The 21,777-nt window shown below is 44.7% G+C and overlaps 1 protein-coding gene across 9 annotated transcripts in view; it reads right to left on the bottom strand.

The window, feature by feature from the left end:
- Positions 1 to 1,794: 1,794 nt before the first annotated feature.
- ANKRD44 (ankyrin repeat domain 44) overlaps positions 1,795 to 21,777 on the bottom strand; it is a 158,726-nt gene continuing 138,743 nt past the window's right edge. For 4 of the 9 annotated variants that reach the window (XM_077319352.1, XM_077319354.1, XM_077319353.1 and 1 more), the window contains 5 exons: positions 21,136 to 21,281; positions 15,108 to 15,190; positions 14,362 to 14,444; positions 13,782 to 13,873; positions 1,795 to 7,511 (listed from right to left, as the gene is read on the bottom strand). In XM_077319352.1, the coding sequence (XP_077175467.1) occupies positions 7,243 to 7,511; positions 13,782 to 13,873; positions 14,362 to 14,444; positions 15,108 to 15,190; positions 21,136 to 21,281 (673 nt within the window). In that variant the 3' untranslated portion in view covers positions 1,795 to 7,242. Of the gene's footprint in view, positions 7,512 to 13,781; positions 13,874 to 14,361; positions 14,445 to 15,107; positions 15,191 to 21,135; positions 21,311 to 21,777 lie in introns of those variants that run through there. The other 5 variants (XM_077319356.1, XM_077319360.1, XM_077319358.1 and 2 more) reach the window with 4 other exon arrangements.

The following is a 21,777-nucleotide window of genomic DNA, read 5'->3' as shown; positions in this document are numbered from 1 at the left end:
CATCTCCCCACAATAGACAACCTGTGAGGGATGTGGAGCTGTGAGAGGTCTGAGAGAACTGGGAATGGTCCACAGCAGGGGTAGTCAAACTGCGGCCCTCCAGATGTCCATGGACTCCAATTCCCAGGAGCCCCTGCCAGCATTTGCTGGCAGGGGCTCCTGGGAATTGGAGTTCATGGACATCTGGAGGGCCGCAGTTTGACTACCCCTGGTCCACAGTCACCCAGCAGGCCTTAGGTGTCTCTAAACAGTTTAAAAGTGCCTTCCCTTCCTCTCCCCATAACAGTCACCCTATGAGGGAAATGGGGCTGAGAGCTCTGAGAGAACTGGGAATGGTCTACAGTCACCCAGCAGGCCTCAAGCGTCTCTAAGCAGTTTAAAATCACCCTTTCTCCCTCTCTCCATAACAGATACCCTATGAGAGAAGTGGGGCTGAGAGGTCTGTGAGAACTGGGATGGCCCACAGTCACCCAGTAGGCCTCAGGTGTCTCTAAACAGTTTAAAATCAACTTCCCTTCCCCTCCCCACACCTGGCCGCACCCTGATTGGCCCGTATTCAACTTGGATACCCTGGACATGCTCCTCTCACAGGGGCATTTCACAGATATATAGAAGAACCATGGATAAGGATATGGCTAAGCATTATAGTGGAAGTGTATATATACCCTGAAGAGGTTAGAACCTTAAAATTGTAATGGACAATTTCTGCAATAAATGTATTTCCATAACTAGTATTTGGTTAGCTGCTAATTCAGTGTTTTGTATCCTGGCCGATGATTGATCTGGAGTATCTATGAAGTAGGCCTGTGTGGACAGAGAAGAGCCTGGCTCCTCCCTGTCCTACAGTGGTCCAGAGGGGGCAAAAAATGCTACAGTTGGCTTCATGGCACTTTGCCACGCTGTGGGGCAGACCAGGGCATTTATTTTTATTTTGCAGGAAGGTGGGATTGCATCCCATGCAAAATACCCCCACACACACCATGGCCACACACCGCAGCGGATCTAATCCACAGCTGCTTCATTTCCCAGGGGGACACATTTCAACGGCATATCAGGTGTCCCACTGAAATGTGTCCCCCATGTAGGCAGACTACTGTGGAGCATGTAGCTCCACAGCAACACTCTGGCAACACCTCAGTGTGGCCGCTGCCCTGCAGAATGAGCCCTAGAGAGGTTGTCACTTGGAGGAGCAATTCTAGTTGGCAGCAAGGACCCACAGTAATGGCAAGTAAAATGGTAATGGATAAGGGGGTATTTCAGTCAGAGCAGTTCAGCAGTGGAATTGGCTGCCTAATGAGGTGGGGAGCTCCCCCTCACTGAGGGTGTTTCAGCAGCAGCTGGACAAAGACTTATCCTGACTGCTTTAGGCTGATCCTGCAGTGAACTGGAAATTGGATTAGAAGGCCTGAATGGCCCCTTCCAACTCTATGATTCTATATGTAGCAGTTTTGTTTTTTGTTTTAATGTGTTTTGGGTTATACAGAAATCTGAATATATTCAGAAGTACTGAAACAACAGACTCCAGTTTTCCCACAAATTCTTGTACCATTTATTTGTAAAAATAACCATCTGAATGTATTTCCATATTCATTTGCAGTTGGGATGATCCAATACAATTAACACAGCATTCAGTAGTTGAAAGAGATCCTTGTGCTCGAACAAATTCAGGCAGAGGTCCACATTAATCCCTCATTCTCATTTTGATCAACCATGTCATTTAACTTCAATGTTAGGTTGTTAAACTTTAGCTTACATTTAAAAAGACAGCAACAAACCCACTGAAACCATTCCAACAATATTTCATATGTTTTATTACAAACATTTCATACAAAATGTAACACTGGCACCAGATTCATATCACCATGGTTTGTAAAGATATATTGCACATGCTAAAACCATAAAATATGAAGACAAAACTATTTTAAAAATTAGATATTGGCTTTTTAATAGGGATATCCACTGCATAACAAACCCACATAATTGTATTTTATACACACTCAAGATTGTCACCATTTAAAACACCCTTCCCAATATGAATGACCTAAGGTTTGCTTTCAGTAATAGGGAAGTGTTTCCAAAAATTTATGCACAATTCCTATACAAACTTAACATATTAATTTTCACGTTAACACAAGTAGAATGCTTTAAAAAAACTCATTCAAATAAAGGTTTGAAATGAAAATGTACAGGTATTCTATTGCTTCAGTATCACTCAAATGAAAGGATAGACATAGAATACAACCCAGCATTTGCAAATATAAAAAGGCACTCTAACAGTTTTTTACACAATGGAACCTAGATATGTTATTAAGTTGCTAAACAAGAACAGACCAGGGAAAAAACAACCAAATGTTTGTGTATTGGTTATTATAATTCATAGTTCGATACAGCAGAAGTTTGCTGCAAGCATAACAGGGTGCCCTTTTTAGTAGTGATAAACAGAAATCCCCTGAGCTATTTCATTTTGCAGTCAGAACAGTAGAAACCATCAAGCAGTTAAGTGCTGTGCATTACAACCCCGCCACTGCATGAAGAATCAATTGGCAAGGCAGGAATGAGCGTGAAAGGGAACACATGCATTGCACCCACGGTTGTGCGAGGCTGATTTGGACACCGCCACGCACAACCCTAGTTGCAACTCACTATCAGAGTCATGCTTCTCAGTCCTAAAGACCAGTTCGATGAAAGCAAATCCTACTGGCTTATAAAAAGTTTTCCCAAACAGACCAGCCGAACCTGGTGAATACTATTATTTAGAAATAGTACCTCATCTGCTATAAAACAGTATTACCAGTTGGATTAAGATGGTCCCCGAGATGGTGCCTGGGGGTGCTGCAATGGCCACCAATATCTTTCCTGGCACCTGGTAAGCCTTCTGAGAAAGTGGGTGGGGCCAAGTGGGGGTCCTGCCCAGTAGGGCTTTCAATTGCCCATGTGAGATCTGATTGGCTGTGCAGATTAAAATAACGGTTCAGCGACAGCTGCCTCCATTCTCTCTGATTCTTCTTTCCCAGGATATTTTTAAAAATTTGCTCCTTTTGTACCCTGAACTTGGGCTTCCTCTGTGTGTGTGTGTGTGGCTGGCGGCACCTGGCCATTTTGTGGATGCGCCTACTGCCCTATGTTGAAATTTGAAAGGTGGCCGCAGGTTCAAAATGGTTGGGGAGTATGAGAACACTTGGAGGGCAGAGTTCACGACACTGAAGTTGATTGCAAATATGCCATTTAATCACTGTGGCTTTTGCACAACATTCAAGAGATACACTCTATTGTGAGGGCAACTTTAACAGCATTTTTACATTTTTCCACAGGAAGAAAGGTGTGTGCTTTTAGAAATGCATAGGACTAACTGCAGTCTTTGAGAAAACAGGAAACCAATAAATATTTCCAGCCAATGTAGAGTATGCAGATCAGAGACAGCAGTGTAAAATAACTAGCGCAGGAAGATTGTAGTCAGTAAACAATGACTACTTAAGTATTTTCTCTTAAGACGAGTAAATTCAGTCTGCCATGAAGAAACAGCATTCCCTGCTTTTCTTCTGTTTTTATAAAAAGGATTCAGTATAGAAATGTGAGGGATTTCTACTCACTTCTGCATACAGACATCGGTTCTCCCCCATTTCAAGTGCTCTATTAGTTATTGCTGTTTAGCAATGTTCTAAAAATGTATGCTTCAGCTAATTAAAAATAAGGTACACTACAAAGAGAAAAACGGCACAATTTTTATGCTCCTTTCCCCAAATGTAGGCAACAGAAAAAGAAGAAAATTTAATCAGTAGTCCAAGAGGTTTTCCATTTTGGCTTGAAGCTCTGGAAATGTCCAATTTCACAATCCCCACCCATTTAATCCCCAATAGATAAGTAAAATACAGTAGATAGGATGACCATGATTGTGAATTAGATGGCCATCAATTCGATTTTCCTTTCATGTCACCTGGTTCTTACTGTTAATACATAGTATTAGCTACACGTAGGTGTTCACAAGTGTGACACATCTATGATTGTTTTTTTTCTGATGAAAATTAAAATCTGTCACATGGATCTGATTTACATAATATTGTATTTATGGATCAGTGCACCCATAGTAACACATGTTATGCCGTCTGAAGAATTTGATACTGTAGCTTCCAATCCTTCAGTTTGCATCATCAGATTAGAAGTTGTTATCAACTTTCCTAAAAGAGATACACACACTCCTACTCTTTGTGTGTTAAGTGCTGTCACGTTGTGCGATGGGTCCTAGATCCTCTGGGGAAGGCGGCAGTCTTCCACTCCCAGCTCCCACCCCTCTCCCACCAGTCAGCTGGCCGGTGAGAGGGAACTCACCTAGAAAAGGGGGGAGACCCAGTGTAATCACCCATATGATCCAGGAGTGACATCATCACTTCCGAGTCACGTGGGCAGTGTCACTGTCCTTCGGTGGGGCTTCCATCCTGCTCTCACTAACTCTCTCCCATCCTCTGCTTTTCCTGGGCCAGAGTCTTGAGGTGAACCAGATCCATAACTCAGGGAAACCCCTCACACTACACATTTCCTACAAAACACATTTTTTTCCTGGTGTCAGCTATGCAAGGCATACAGCTCTGCATATATATTGCTTATTTCTTTATAAACCAAAGATAAGACAAATGGGAAGAGGTCATTCATAGAATCAGAGTTCAAAGGGAGCTCCAGGGTCATCTAGTCCACAATGCATGAACTAACATCTACCTGCCCACCTACGGTGACCCCAATTCTTCTCCGTCTTCTAAATGACAGCCCTTCAAGTATTTGAAGATGGTTATTGTATCACCTGTTAGTTGTCTTCTCTCCAGGCTAAATAGAGCAAGCTCCCTCAACTTTTCCTCATACGACTTGGTTTCCAAACCCCTCACCATCTTTGTAGCTCTCCTCTGGACATGCTCCAGTTTGTCTACATCTTTCTTCAGTTGTGGTGCCCCAAACTGAATATAATACTCCAAGTGGGGTCTAACCGGAGCGGAGTAAAGTGGTAACATCACTTTGCGTGATCTGGACAGAATACTTCTTGCTTTTGCATATTCAAAAGGGAACAGTAGCAGTTTATACATGCATGTACCATAAATGACACAGCCCCCCCCCCCCACCCCACCCCTGTGTATTGTGTGAGTTCTGTACCCAACTATGAAATGTAGCTTGAGAAACCACCCCTAAGAGATTGGCTAGGAGAGCAATTTGTGCCAGACTGAGTAGCATTGTCAAAATGCCAAAACAATCTGAAATGGTTTCCCCCCCCCCCCTTTTTCAGTCTTATTGGAAGATGTATCTAAAACAGATTCTAGTTTCTAGCAGGGCAGAGAAGTGTTTCCCTCCTGGCTTCACAGTCCTCTTTTACTGTCAAATGCCGAACATCATTACCTTACCAAAGGGTTAAATCCATCACAAGCCTCCTATGTTGTTCCCTCTGTTCTGGCAAGAGCACCACTGAATTACAAACACCTACAAGTCCCCATCCTAGGCGGGCAGGTGCCAGTTCTACTTTCATGTCTCCACCCTGCTCTCTGTGTCAGAACAGGAACCAGCGGCTCCGTCATGCGCCCTTTCACCGGTCCAACTCAAGCTGGACTAGGCACAGAGATAAGCAGACAGATCCCATCAAAAAAACTAAGAAGGAGAAGAACAAGCCATTATCATCTTTTTTTTCTGGGCACTTGCTTCATCATTTTAAATAAATATAAACACATTTAACATTAAAAGTATAGGAATATTTTCTAGTCTGGAAAAATAAACTGTGATCAACACATCGTCATCAGATACAAATGTCAAAAGGTCTACTAGAAACGTGTGTCTCAAAGTGTACAATACAGCCAAGACTCTTCATTACATGAAACACTTGGTGTGCGTGTGTGTTTAGAAAAGTGAACTGATTTTTTCCCCACTTGCACTGTTAAAAATAAGAATAAAAGTCTTCCCATGTAAGATAATGAAGTCTTTTGGTCCTCCTGATATAGTAGCTGGTTAGTTCTTTGTATTTTAGAGTCTTATTCTTCTTTCCGTCCATCTTTCTTGGGTGAGGGACAGGGTCCGTTTGACCTAGAAGCTTTGGCAGAAGGAGCAGACATAGTCATCATGGAGACGTTCAATAAAGGAGAAGATGCCCAGCAGGCCTTCCTAAGTACATCACAATCCCCTTTACATGCTTCCTCGCAATTGCTTGGCTTTTCTCCACTCTGCATGTTTTGGGTTCATCTGCTGTGAACACCTTAGGACAACAACAGTAATTACAGAGAATACTAATTTCACGTAGATATTATAGAGGTTTAAAACTGGGCAAAGTTCCAGGCTAAAACAAACAAACATGTTTCAGTTTAGAAATCCTAGAGTTAAAAAAGAGAGTTAGTTTGAATTGGCTAATCTCAAACCCGTAGGTGCATGGCATCAGTTTTCTAGCAGATCCCCCACCCCCTTCCTTGGAATAGTTCATTGGCTGACAGCACAGGCAAATCCAAGCACTCAGGGACCCCCAACTGTGCAGTGCAAATAAACCATGCAGGCTTGTGCCAGAGACTAAATGATAAGGCAAAGCATGCCCATCTGACCAAGCGGCACCTTGAAGCAAGGGGATGTGTGGTGACGGAAGCAAGCAGTATTTGGTCCTAAACATTTGCAAACTATACAATGGAAAGTGTGATTAAATGTTTTTCAAAAGTGCCTTTTGTGTATTTAAGTGCTTAATACATGGAAAAGAAAGATGTTTAAATTTCCATTGAAAAGTGGCATTTCCAGCAGCTCCCCCCACAATGTGATTGTACCTTTGGTTTGTATCATAACTAAGTTACCTAAGAAAGTGAGATTACAGAGCTATAAAACAGATGAGAAAAGTGAAGACAAATATGTGTTCCTATGAGTTGGTGAACAACATACCGGAAATATGCCTTCATATTAACAGTATTCTATCGCTAACACAGGCATCTATACACAGTTGTGCTGTCCAAAACGAAAAGGCAGCTTTGTCTTTCTGCATAACAAAGGAGGTAGAAGCTCCCACAGGAGCGCTTGGGGCCGTGGAAAGGCTGACACAGCGTGAGGAGGCATTCCAAGGGGAAAACCTGGATTTCTCTGAAAAGTGGTATGAGACGTGCAACTGTAAGCCTTGGGTTTGGTTGTCATTCCAGCCATAAGTGAAGGTCACCCGTAATTCTGGGACTTGGGACCTTTCAAAGAGCAAAAATATAAATTTTAAATCCCAACAAAACCAAGGAAAAGGTGTCAAATGCTAAAAAGTCAAAACGTTTCGGAATCAGAATCGTTTTCATTGTATCCGTTTTCTGCCCCTACGTCATTTCTTAACGCTTTACTGTAGGAGTTAATGGTGCTGCTCATATTGGAGCTATTGCAGAGCTGAGTCCTGCTCACACTGTCTTTTTTAAAACAAGCGAAGTTGAGAGCCGTCATTGTGCTGGAAGGAGAAAAAGACATCATGGTAGCCAAAATGAGCGCCAGGCAGTCAGCTACGTCTTTGTTAGGAGCGCAAGCCAGGGCTGGTGTATGACCTGGGCACAAATGCAGACAAAGCCATGGTTAGTCCCGGGGGTTCTGGGAAGGGGACCGGAGCATTCCTCAGGGAGACATCCCCTCAGGGAGGCCTGTTTAGTCACAATCACAGCAGGCAAGGCAAGGGTTACTTCTCAAGTCAGACATGCTAGGAAAGGACCACAGAGGGGTTTAAGCTAATGTAATCATAACAAGCAATATTTAAAAACAAGAAAAAGCCATGGGCAGCTCACAGCCTCCACAAACATGAAATAAACACATAAGGAAAACATATTCCACAGAAATTCATGAACCAAGTTATCGTTAGCATCAGTTCATATCGTATGAGTACCTCTGTCTAAGAACAAATAACCTTTGAAAATGAATGTTTGATACTTAAGAAGAGAAGAAGTCGGTTCTTCATAGCCAGCTTTTCACTACCCGAAGGGGTCTCAAAGCAGCTTACTATCACCTACCATTCTTCTGTCCACAACAGACATCCTGTGAGGTTAGTGAGGCTGAGAGAGCTCTGAGAGAACTGACACTGGCCCAAGTCACCCATGTAGAGACTGGCTGCAAGTGGAGTAGTAGTATTCCAGATTAGAGTCTGCTGCTCTTAACCACTCCCCCAAGCTGGCTCTCAAGAAAATTACCTACCCAGTTGGGTTGTAATGCAGAAGCATAGCCACTGAAGAGTTGTGTTGTTTTGCTAATTAAATAACTAGATAAAGAACAATGCATAGTTGGTACAGTATTTGCCTTGCTGTTAAGTGAACACTGATTGAATTTAGGAAAGTTGCAACACTGGTCAAAACACACAGCACATGCTACAAGGGTATGGGCGAAAGGCTTGGAAGCTGCTGCAGAAAACCTGGATCACAACAAAATGGGAGATTTTTGTGAGATCTTTCTCTGGATACAGTCAGGTTATTGTTCTATATGGAGTCAATTTAGGTTCTGGTCATGTTGAACAGCTAAACTGGATTTCAGCAGCACCTTAAAGACTACCAAGATGTTGGGGGTATAAGCTTTCAAGAGTCCAAGCCCCCTTCATCAGATACAAAGAGAACTTTGACTCTTGAAATCTTACACCTCAAAAATCTTGTTGGTACTACAGACTTGAATCTTGCTGTTCTACTGCAGACTATCATGGCTATCCTCTGAAATGATTTCATTGTGTTACACTTTGAATTAGATTTCAAACTATGGGAACCAAATGCTAATATTATCTCAGAGAGTGGAGAGTAATCTGATTGTTACTTAGCCAAGTGCCTGTCGCTGTGATGGGAAATATTCTCCAGAAAGACGATCTGGTCAAATCTTGCTAAGCAGGGTCAGCCCTGGTTAGTACTTGGATGGGAGACCACCAAGGTGTCGGCAGAGTTTGAATATGCAGAGAGAACCAGGAGCATTTCAAATATTAACAACACTTATGGAAGGGGAGAAGCTTTCACAAGTTACTGTTATCTGAAGAAGTGACTCAGGAAAGCTCCCTCTTTGCCACAGATTTTGTTAGTCTTTAAGGTGCTCCAGGACTCTGGCTCTTTGTATGAAAAGGCTAATGTAAAAATGAGCTAAGTTATGAGGTAAAAGTTTGATCATTTTACTTCTAGCATTGATCGACAAGTTTATTTATTGGATTTTTAACCACCCCTCCTGGGGTAAACGCACAGAGCAGTTTGCAACGCTTTTAAAACAATAGGATTAAAAACTAATAATATTTAACATTTAAACATTTACTAGCATATAAAACGGTAAAACTCCTATTCACTATAAATGTCGGTACTACTGTTAGAAATCTCTGCACCTGTTACAGTTGCAGGTGGGCATTCTGCAAGGAGAGCCCTGGGTGTTCTGTTACTCAACCAAACGCCTGGCAAAAGAACTCTGTCTTGCAGGCCCTTTGGAACCGCGAAAGTTCTTGTAGGGCCCACAGATATTCTGGGAGCTTGTTTTATCAGGTAGGGGTCAACCATTCATCTTTTGGCCCAGGGGTCACCAGCCTGTTAGGGTTGGGGGATATCGTCAGTTAGGTGGACCCTCGGGTATGTCGGGCTCAGACTGCGAATGAATGGGCTTGAAGGTCAAAACCAAACCATGAACATGATCTGGAATTCAACTGGAAGTCAGTGCAGTTACCTGAGAACAGATGAAGAAGCATTCCAAGGTGTTCTAGTGAGGACCCATGCTTCAGCATTCTGGACTAGCTGCAATTTCTGGGTTAAGGATGAGGGCAAGCCCGCATAGAGAGAGAGTTACAGTAATCTAACCTGGCAGTGACCGCTATGTGGATCATTGTAGCCAAGTGTTCTGGGGGCAGATAGGGCACTAGTTTTTTGGCTTGGTGAAGATGGTAAAAGGCCAGCTAAACTACCCGGGTGATTTGAGCCTCCATTGACAACGAGGAATCAAATATCACACCCAGATTCCTTGCAGATTGTGCAGCCTTCAGTTGCACACCATCTAGGCAGGGCAGCCATATTTCCTCTCCTGGCTCTTTTCTACCCAGCCATAGAACTATGACCAAGAGGCTGATGCTCTGAGAGGTCTTAGAGTATTGCCAAATTGCCAACATACGCTGGATCATGGAGAAAGCTAGGGAGTTCCAGAAAAACATATGCTTCATTGACTATGCTAAAGCCTTTGATTGTGTGGAGCACAACAAATTGTGGCAAGTTCTTAAAGAGATGGGAATACCAGAGCATCTTATTTGTCTCTTGAGAAACTTATATGCAGGTCAAGTAGCAATTGTGAGAACCGGGCATGGAATCACTGATTGGTTCAAAATTGAGAAAGGAGTTCGGCAAGGCTGTATACTGTCGCCTTGCCTATTTAACTTGTATGCGGAGCACATAATGAGAAAGGCGGGATTAGATGAGTCACAAATTGGGATCAAGATTACAGGGAGAAATATCAACAACCTCAGATATGCAGATGATACCACTCTAATGGCAGAGGAAAAGCGAAGAGGAACTAAAGCGAAGAGGAACTAAAGAGCCTCTTGATGCGGGTGAAGGAGGAGAGTGCAAAAGTTGGCTTGAAACTCAACATCAAGAAAACGAAGATCATGGCATCTGGCCCTCTCAATTCCTGGCAAATAGATGGGGAAGAAATAGAGATAGTGACAGATTTTATTTTCTTGGGATCCAAGATCACTGCAGATGGGGACTGCAGCAAATAAATTAAAAGACGCTTGCTCCTGGGGAGGAAAGCTATGGCAAATCTAGACAGCATCCTAAAAAGCAGAGACATCACCCTGCCAACAAAAGTGTGTTTAGTCAAGGCTATGGTATTCCCAGTTGCAATGTATGGCTGCGAAAGTTGGACCATAAGGAAGGCCGAGCGTCAAAGAATTGAGGCTTTTGAACTCTGGTACTGGAGAAGACTCTTGTGAGTCCCTTGGACTGCAAGGCGAACAAACCGGTCAGTCCTAGAGGAGATCAGCCCTGACTGCTCCTTAGAAGGCCAGATCCTGAAGATGAAACTCAAATACTTTGGCCACCTCATGAGAAGGAAGGACTCCCTGGAGAAGAGCCTAATGCTGGGAGCGATTGAGGGCAAAAGAAGAAGGGGACGACAGAGAATGAGGTGGCTGGATGAAGTCACTGAAGCAGTCGGTGCGAACTTAAATGGACTCCAGGGAATGGTAGAGGACAGGAAGGCCTGGAGGATCATTGTCCATCGGGTCGTGATGGGTCGGACATGACTTCGCACCTAACAACAACAAGAGTATTGACCCCTTGTTTATACAGCAGTGGTCCCCAATCCCCAGTCCAGGGGACCGGGACCAGTCCGTAGATCAGTGGGTAGCGGGCCACGGCTCCTCCTCGTCCTCCTCCCCGGCCGCTGCCTTGGGAGCTGCCCTGCCACTCTGCCGCCGGCTCACCTTTGTTGCTCTCCAGCGGCCGCCATGGCTAGGGTTCCCCCTCGGCGTGGCACTGTGCAGCTGCTGCTGGCAGCGCCTCCCAGTAGGCAGTGGGAAGTCAGTGACGCCAGTGGGAAAGCAAGTGGACCAGGGGCTCAGGCAGCAGCGACATCCCTCGGTAAAAGACTACCCCCCCCCCCGGGCCTCAGTAAAATTGTCAAGCGTTGACCGGTCCCCGGTGATAAAAAGGTTGTGGACCACTGTTATACAGGATGGAGAAATCTAGACACGTCAAAAATGATTGGTTAGTTTACAGTTGGGCAGTTAATGGACAATTTATCCCTTATCTTTAGCTAAGAACAGATGAGCTGAGGTCATGAAATGGTTCCATGGCTAGCTAAAGGCAACTGCCCTGGACACTACCTGGGTATACACTTGAGAGAAAGTCAAGATTATAGTCCAGTATAGTATACACGAGAGAGAAAGTCCAGATTATAGGCTGCCACTCTTCACTACCACATCAGATTGGTTCTCGACCAGTCCAGCTGGATCTGTCTCAGCCAAACGTGCTCAGAAATGCATGTCATTGCTGTTGCTCCTCTCCCCCTCCCCAGAAGTCCTGTCTGACCCTGGGGCCATGGAGCCCTTGTGGATTGATAGCTACAGGGGACAGGAAGCTGCATCAAGGAAGGAGAAGAGGACAAAATAGTAGAAGGAAACTACCCCCTACCTTTGCCTCACTGTAGGTGTCTTGCCCCATTGATCCATGCAGAACCCTATGACCTGGAATCAATTTTTCTGAGGCCGGAAAACCACTGCTGGGGGGGGGGGGGGGCAATAGCAGCTCCTGCGATCCTTGTGCTCACCGACAGCAAAATCTAACCTTCTATAGATGATCAATTGGTCCTGGACATGGATCTCAGTTTAGGGGGAAATCATTCTTACAAATTTCTTTGTAATTGGATGTCTGGGATCCAAAGAGCTATCCAATGGGTTTTAAATACCACGCCACCTAGGAAAGATTTCCCCCAAAGCTATGCCAAATCACAAACAAATTCTGGAAGTTCCCTTGGTCTGAAAAGCAACTTGCTGTGTAGGATAGAAATTACTTATATTAAAACATTATTCCTCCTGACCCTCCCCCTCCAGTTTCCGCACACACAATCTGTTGCGTCATTTTGGTGATTCCAAGCAAATGAAACATGAAGAAAGGTGATTAAACTTCCATTTTGCTCTCTGTTCCTTGGCCAATATTCTGTTTGGTCACTAATCTTCAGCTCTCAAAGTCCAGGAACTAAACAACTGCTTTGAGGAATGCTTGAAGAATTGTGGGTATATAATGGGCTTTTTGATTTTTTTCTCTGAATAGCAGATGTCAGATGTCACATCCAAAATGACTGCTGGAAGTTCCCTCATAATTGGTATTTGAGACATTTAAATCCAGAGCCCGAAGGTCTGTGCAGAATTAGTAACACAGGAACTGTGTCAAGCCAAACTGGATATTTTTGGTGGGGGGATGACTTGGGCATGAAACTGGGGTCACTGTGGGTAGGCAGGTAGTTGTGAGTTCTTGCATTATGAAGGGAGTTGGACTAGATGACCCTGGAGGTCCCTTTCCAACTCTATAATTCTCTGATTCTAACTCTGGATCCTGGCCAAAGTGATGGGTGGCTATTAATTCCCTATCAGGTTGCCATTTAAGAGCTTCCAGAGGGGAAAGTAGTTGGTGACACAGAATTAAAATTTAAAGTTTTCCAGAGAAGGTGTTATTTCATGCATCTAAGCAGCATTTCATGCACCTAAGTCCACATGGCCCTGATCTGGATGGGCCAGGCTAGCCTGATCTTGAAAGCTAAATAGGATCAGGCCTGGTTACTATTTGGATGAGAGACCTGCAAGATAGCCCAGAGCCTGCTATGCAGAGAAAGGCAACAGCAAACCACCTCTGCTAGTCTCTTGCCTTGAAAACCAGAAGCCAGCTGCAACTTGATGGTGCTCTACCACCCAAAAGTTCACAGAGGGTCAGCAACTTCCTATACGTACAGTGTGGTCAGAATGGGAAATAGTATGATCTCAGAATGGCTCAGGGTGCACACTGATTGCTTTTCTAAGCATGTTTTAATGATGCATTTAACGCAGGACTCTCAAATGTAAAAGGACAAAATCTTTTGGACAGCTAAAAAATTCGAAGCCTCAATACATGACCACAAGCCCCAAAAATGCATTGAAAAAATTATATCAATTAGCATGTCAAATAAAATGAGTTAAAATACAGAACACAACTTTTCTTGGTTAGGAAATGGCACAAGTTACTTAGTTCAATAATTGGCATTGTGCAACCAATTTGTTTGTTCATTTTACAAATACGATTATTTGTGCCGCACGATTATTGTGAATGAAAGAAAGTACAGTTCTGTTCACTTACCATTTCCATCCAAGGCTCGTACACAAGCACCTTTCACCAGTAACTCCTCAACCACCATCTTCAAGCCATTCTGCGCAGCAATATGAAGAGGCCTAGGAAACAAAATATCGCCATTAAGCTAATTTGATTTGATGTATTTAGGAGTATCCATCCAGAAGAAGAAGAAGAAGAAGAAGAAGAAGAGTTGGTTCTTCTATGCCGCTTTTCTCTACCCGGAGGATTCTCAAAGCGGCTTACATTCTCCTTCCCTTTCCTCTCCCCCCAACAGACACCCTGTGCGGTGGGTGAGGCTGAGAGAGCCCTGATATCACTGCTCAGTCAGAACAGCTTTCTCAGTGCCATGCGAGCCCAAGGTCAGCCAGCTGGCTCCATGTGGGGGAGTGCAGAATCGAACCTGGCTTGCCAGATTAGAAGTCCGCACTCCTAACCACTACACCAAACTGGTTCTATAGTACAGGATACTATAAAAATATTTCTGCAAAATTTCAATAGGCTTCAAAACAAAAAAAGAACACAGAGGGAAGCCACGTTTGCAGGATGCAAAAATTTTGTGAAGCACATTTCGTTTGCCTATACTTACGTCTGTAATGCATTATTTTTCGCATTAATAAGGCTCAGTTCTTGGATCTTGTCAAGTATCAACAAGGCACATTTTTCATGACCCTGGAATACATAACAATGTTTACAAAAGGCTCATTTGTTTACTTACTTTTAACTCAATAACAGAAGCTATTAGAATTTGCAGAAGAACAAGAAAAAATTATCAGAGTTAAATAAGTTTTTTGGGGCTTGGGGGCAACAGTGGAAGGGAGTCTGGAGATTTGGCCCTACTAGTGGACCTCCTAATGCCACCTAGATTTTGAGCACCATGTGACATGAGAAACCTCACACCCCCTCCAGGCCCATAACTGACCATTTTGAGTGGTGGGGATGGGTCAACATATGGTCATATCACTTAAATGTTAACAAATTTGGAATATATTTATATATAAAAATAAATTTCCACTCATTCAGGAAACCTTTCCAGGGCTGTCAAGAAAGCTCAGGGTTTCACAAAACCCTGGTTGAGAAAGCCTGCTTGAGGCTGATCCTGCATTGAGCAAGAAGTGGGACTCGATGGCCTGTAGGGGCCCTTCCCACTCTAGGATTCCCTCCCGTTCTGCCAGGTACCCTGTAACAGTGGGGCAACTTGGACTTTTACTTCTGGAGGTCAGTGCAGGCGATGGGCTTGTGACTCACACTGATGAACTACTAATATTTTGTTTTTATATTTTTGATAGCCAAACGTATATTTGCACACAGAGACACATAAGCTCACAAACGTACTTTACTGCTAGCCAAGTGCAAGGAGGTATTCAAGTCCTTATCTTTCAGAGTTAGGTCAGCCTTGGCAGTGTTCACCAAAAAACCTGAGAGAGAAACAAAGGACACCACCGGATTAGTCCTGCGGTAAAAGCTGTTCAACCATGGCGACAGCTGAGCCATCGGATCGTCAAGAGTCGGACTTGACTGAACGGCTAACATCACCATCGACAGTCGTCATGACTTCCCACCCTACATCCACATCATATGTCCTAAGAGCACTCTGCAGCCCACCTTGAGTGTCAGCAGGAAAGGCAGGGAGTGGATCATGCAAATAAATAAGACAGGTAGGTTATTTATCCCTTGCTACTGCTCTCATTAAGTAGCCTCTGAGAACTGTAAGCAGTGGTCATTTGAGAAACACTCTGCGTAACTGGATTAGACCCTGCTTAACGCAATCCCGTTGGTGTAGTTTAATTCTAGCTCTGACCAGTGAACAATGTGGTCAAGCTGGGTTGAGGCTACCCTTAAGGCCATCTCGGCAGTCGCCAGGGTGCAGGCCTCAGAGCTGACCTGAGGTTGGCACATTTTCTTGAAAAAAATGCAACTGACTTAAAAAAATTGTTTAAGATAAATACCACAATAATTCTATGGAAGATACCATTAATTAATGGTAAAGTCTTACATAAAAGTTTTCCATTTACTGTGCCCACTGCCCCCTCCCACTTGCAAGAGTCCCAAAGGCATTAGTCACCGTGGTCTCCCTGCTGGGGTTATAAATGAGCAACCAGGGCCAATAGGCAGCAGCAGTGGAAAAAACTTCCTGAGACCCCCCCACACCCACACCCACAGGGTAGGGAAATGGTCCTCTCAAGGGACAATCAAGCAGCTCAAAACTTCACTCTAACTTTTTAAATAAGACATTTCCCAGTAGGGAAAGCAAATACCAGAAAACTGTAGCAAAAATGGGCTAGTTCGAGTAATTATTAAGGTGGAAAAGGTGTTAGCAATCTGTAAATGTCGATCTTTGAGTAACAGCAGTATGGGTATGGCTTTAGATAGGCAATACTTTAGGTAGGCCTCTCAAAAGAAGGCAAACATGAATCCTGCTTTGGGATAATGTTGCCAGTCATGCTGCATCTCAAAATTGCCTAGGAGGCTCACATTTATCCCAGAAGACTCAAGAGGAACTGAAACCACTTTTTTAGCTCTCCAAATATTGGCTAAATTACAGTGGTCCCCAACCTTTTTATCACCGGGGACCACTCAACGCCGGGGACCACTCACCGGGGACCACTCAGCGCCTTTTACTGAGGCCCGGTGGGGGGGTAGTTTACTCCTCTACTCTCAACCACTGCCCTAACACTCTCTGATCGCTATGGTAATGTTTAAACATCCCTTCAAAATAAGATACAGACACGCCACAACAATGAAGTGTGTTGTAAGGGGCTGGGGGGGGGGAGAAGGCATCCTTTGGGGCCCACCTCCAATTAGTCGAAGGACCACGTGTGGTCCACGGCCCACAGGTTGGGGATCGCTAAGCTAAAAGAAGCAAGCAAACAAAATATCTCCGTTGTGTTTGTGGATCTGCTGAGGCAGGATCCAGTCAGACATGAAATTGACCAATGTGCTGCGAAGATCCTGCGAGCTTACCATTATAAGATCCCGTATGCCAGATGCAGTCACTTTAAACCTCGATCTACCAATTGTGCGCACTGGCAAGAAGGTCCTTTGGTCTGCTTGTGTCTAAATGTGGAGTTTTCTTTGGGAGCGGGGGGGGGGTCACAGTCTAGTTGTTGGTTTTACTAGTAGCTTATACTCATGCTGAGCTTACAGAAAAAGAGCTGTTTCCTGGCTTCTAACAAACTCCTTGTCAAATCCAACATAATTCTCCCTCCCATTTTCTCACAACAGGCAATGGGGCAGGGAGTAGAAGAAGAAGAAGAAGCGTTGGTTCTTATATGCTGCTTTTCTCTACCTGAAGGAGTCTCAAAGTGGCTTAGAGTCGCCTTCCCTCTCCTCTCCCCACAACAGACACCCTATGGGGTGGGTGAGGCTGAGAGAGCCCTGATATCACTGCTTGAGCAGTTTTATCAGTGCTGTGATGAGCCCAAGGTCACCCAGCTGGCTGCATGTGGGGGAGTGCAGAATTGACTCCGGCATGCCAGATTAGAAGTCCGCTTTCCTGACCACGACACCAAACTGGCTTTCCAAAGAAGCCCCTCTATTGCTCCAGCCAGGAAAAAAGGCTAGGACAAAGCTTCCAATGTTGCAAAAGACCTTTTCAGCAACCCGAGGAAGCAAAGCAAGGGTGAAGAAAAAACAAAGGTGGGGGGGGGTGAGAACAGCCTCCAGAGCTAAGGAATGAAATAACTTCTTACAGTAATCTGTACCCCAGAGGACAGCGAGAGTGGAAAACACTAAAATCTCCACAGCTATTCTTGTATGTCTGCAAAGAAATGGGCAGAAAGAGACTTTAATAGCTGCAAGAGAAGGGAAGAAAGGTGGCAAATTCTGCTGTAGCAATGTGCAGAGCCCTAGTGGATCTGCTGATGTGTTTCACCAGCAGCAAAGCCTCGAGTGAAGGGTCACATAACATGGGCTGAGACACTATAACCTCTCTGTTGCTCACCCTTCATCCCCAGGCAACATGCTACACCCTAAACCTAACTCTCTCCTGGTCTTGCTTAGCCTGGACTGGAGGTTTGTGCTAACTACAGTTCTAGATTTCCCCCTAGACTGATCTTGAACTGATTTTGAAAATATAGCAATTTTTCTAGGGAGCAGTGGCTGATAAAATAACAAAAACAGCTATATGGAGCTCAGTTTTGCAAATGCAGAAAATATATCCAAAATGAGCTTATACAGCTTGTAGGAGGTGCTATAAAGCAGAACATTTTATCATGTGCAAACTCAGCTCAATGCTACTCAGTTATTCTGGACTGTACATCTGATGTGAGTCATACTGAGCAAATTACAGTGATTGTATCTTATAGCGATGTCATCAAACCATCAGATCATGAAATGATTGAGCCTGAGGTTATAATAAAAGAAAAATTTCTTGGGAATTGTTCTATTAAAGGAGCATTTATTGCAGAAACTTTTTTAGACAGCTTGAGCAAATGGGATACCTGTTTGAGAATCTGCACGGTTCAGGTAAAGGTAATGGGAGTAACAGGATAGATACAGAAAATAACGTACAAAGGAGAGTCCTGGATATAAATCCACATGCCTTTTTCATGCCCTGAAATGCACACTCTTTAAACTTGGTAGACTGCTAAGTGTTGTCTGGAAGTAACTAGTTTCTTCAGTTTGTTCAACAGATCTATAAATATTACTCTGCATCAACGTTGGCAAATTCTAACTAGCAATGTATCATGCATAACAATTAAGCCATTGAGTCAAACAAGGTGGGAGAGTTGGATCAGTGCTTTGAAACCACTGAGTTATCAACTTGGTAGTATATTGGAAGCTTTAATAGAGATCTGTGATAGCGCAAGTCAGATTGAAGCTAGTCAGGACCTCACTGATGCAATTTGTAAGTTTGAGTTTGTGGTCTCCCTTGTTACATGGTACAACTTCCTTTTTTGAAATTAATCTTGCAAGCAAGCTACCACAAAATAAGGAAGCAGATTTAAATTTAGCTACAAACCAACCACAAGTGACCAAGAAGTACCTAAAGGACTGCAGGTGTGATGAGGGTTTTCAACAAGTTTTGAAAGATGCTACCAAGATTGCAAAGGAGCTAGAAATGCTGCCAAGCTCTGAGAAAGAACAAGTTAGAAAATGGAGAAAGAAACAGCAGTTTGAGTTTGAGGACCGAGAAGTAGCACCTCAAGATCCAAGCAGAAATTCAAAGCAGGTTTCTATTACGCTGTCTTAGACATGGCGATACAATCTGCTGAAGAGAGATTCCAACAGCTACAACAACATAATTCCCTATTTGAGTTCCTGTATGACAGTGGTCCCCAACCTGCGGGCCGCGGCCCGGCGTCGGGCCGCAAAGGCCATGGTGCCGGGCCGCGGCTCCCTCTCCCCGCCCCCCCCCCGCGCAGTAAAAAACTTCCCAGGCCGCAAGCTTGCGGCCCGGGAAGCTTCTTACTGCGGGAGGGCGGGGAGAGGGAATCAGGGCCGGCCGTGCCCGTGCAGGCCGCGCCCGCGCGGCCCGATCAGCGGGCACGGCCCGCGGGTGCTGCCTGATCCGCGGGCGCGGCCTGATCCGCGGGCGCGGCCCGATCAGCGGGTGCGGCTCGCGGCTGTGGCCCGAAGCGCGGGCGCGGCCCAAAGCGTGGGCGTGGCCCACGCGGGCGCGGTCCCTGCGGGCGCGGCCTAATGCCCTGCCGGTCCCCAGCCTAATAAAGGTTGGGGACCACTGCTGTATGACACATACAGTATCAACAAAAAATCCATGGAAGATGCACTTGAGGCCTGCAAGAATTTGGAAAAATCATTGCTGCACAATGGGCCTAATGTTTCTGTTGCACTAAGGATCCTTCTCACATTTCCAGTGTCAGTGGCATCTGGAAGAAGTTCCTGACAGAGTGGTTCCTCAGTGGAATGGGCTTCCTTGGGAGGTGGTGGGTTCTCCTTCTTTGGAGGTTTTTAAGCAGAGGCTAGATAATCATGATTTTTTGAACTTAGGCAGATTGTGAGTAGGTGGGCAGGAAGGGATGTGCCAGTATTTGTCTCTTTTGGCCCTTCCTTCCATACCCTAGGGATTGCTGATTGTCAATGTAGGATAGTAGGTGAATTCCCTCCAGGCCAGGCTGAATTCTGGAGATTTTTGGTAGTGGGACGGAATTATTTGGGCATGAAATTGGGGTCACTGTGGGTGAGTTCATGCATAGTGCAGTGGGTTGGTCTAGATCAGGGGTAGTCAACCTGTGGTCCTCCAGATGTTCATGGACTACAATTCCCATGAGCCCCTGCCAGCAAACACTGGCAGGGGCTCATGAAAATTGTAGTCCATGAACATCTGGAGGACCACAGGTTGACTACCCCTGGTCTAGATGACCCTGGAGGTCCATTCCAACTCTATGATTCCATGATTTGTGTGCTAAAAATGTTTTGAACAGGGGAAATAAACTAACGTATTATATTCTCACAATTTCTTTAGCAATTTCAAATTTTGTGCTTTTCATTTTTTTCTTACAAGACATCTATTTTTGAAAATTGGTAAGAAATGAGGGTGTCTGTGTGTAAAAAAGCCTGGCATCAGCCCTGGGTCAACTCACCATGGACTTCGGGCAGCCCTGTAAGAGTTTCAAAAGACTAACAGAGGTGTTTTGCCATTGCTTGCCTCTGAAGAACAACCCTGGATTAATATGGGCTGGCTGTGCTTAGCTTTTGAGATGTAGCAAGATTGGGTTGGCCTTGGCCATCAGGTCAAGGTGAGAAGTGTTCAGAGGTGGTTTCTCATTGCCTTCTTCTTTGTCGCAACCTTTTACTTCCTTGCTGTTTTCCCATTCAAGTACTAACTATGGCTGACCCTGCTTAGCTTCTGAGATTTAACTAGATCGGGCTAGCCTGGGCCATCCAGGGCAGAGCTGGTTTGCCCTTGCCTGCCTCTGCGTAGCAACCCTGGGCTTCCTTGGTGGTCTCCCACCCAAGGACTGATCAGGGCCAACCCTGCTTGGTCTACAGAAGGGTAATGCAACAAATTTAGAAATCAGTATTTTGAGCCATTGCCTTATAGTTTTTGAATCTTGGGTTCTCTAAAAACAACAATTTCTGCATGTCATTCAACTGTATAGATCAGGGGTGGTCAAACTGCAGCCCTCCAGATGTCCATGGATTACAATTCTCATGAGCCCCTATCAGCAAATGCTGGCAGGGGCTCTTGGGAATTGTAGCCCATGGATATCTGGAGGGCCACAGTTTGACTACCCCGGTATAGTTATTTCTAGGCAAACAAGGGCTCAGAACTGTAGGTATCTCATTCAAGGACCATTTTCACATGTTCAGCTATCGCTTCCTCTTACCAAACGGAAAGAAGATCGTACAGACCTATGCAAAAGTTACTAAAAGCCCTCATCGGCCATCAAATACTTACCTACAGCGCCCACGTGCCCATTTTCAGCTGCCATCATAAGTGGGGTTTTCCCTGAATTATCGGCAACATTTACTTGTGCATTGTGGCTTAAAAGAAGCTGCAAGCATTCCACATGATCGGAAAAGGCAGCTGCGTGGAGTGGTGTTCTAGGAGCAAAGACATCCAAAAAAACAAGCTGCTACATGTTAATATTTGTTGCAAGGAATTTTAAGTGTAGAAACAACGGGGAAATCCCCCCACACACACACACACACACACACTCTTCAAGGCCAGTATAACTTGTTATATACAAAGTAACAAGTAACAAGTAACACAGAATGAGCCAAAAGAAAATCTTGTTTCCTATGTTGACTAGTACCCTCTGTGCAACACCTGTACAGGGGAACTGCCAGTGAGGACTCAACTATATCATGCACCAAAAGGGGCAAGTAGCCCTGTCCTCACAGCCATTTCAGCTTGTGGGAAATGGGGCAGAAGGGAGGCTGAAACCCCTCCTCTCCCTAGGCTGTGATTGGGAACTAAATCCAACCTTGTTGAACTGGTGGATGTTAGTTCCCTTGATGCTACACGCAACATGAGTCCCCCAAACCAACCTGAGTCACACACTGTCTAGTTCAGGGGTCCGCAACATATGCCTGTGGG

The sequence above is a fragment of the Paroedura picta genome, chromosome 2 (genome assembly GCF_049243985.1).
Source record: "Paroedura picta isolate Pp20150507F chromosome 2, Ppicta_v3.0, whole genome shotgun sequence".
Classification (NCBI taxonomy): Eukaryota; Metazoa; Chordata; class Lepidosauria; order Squamata; family Gekkonidae; genus Paroedura; species Paroedura picta.
Note: the sequence above shows the minus strand (reverse complement) of the source record. Positions and strands in the feature narration are given on the sequence as shown.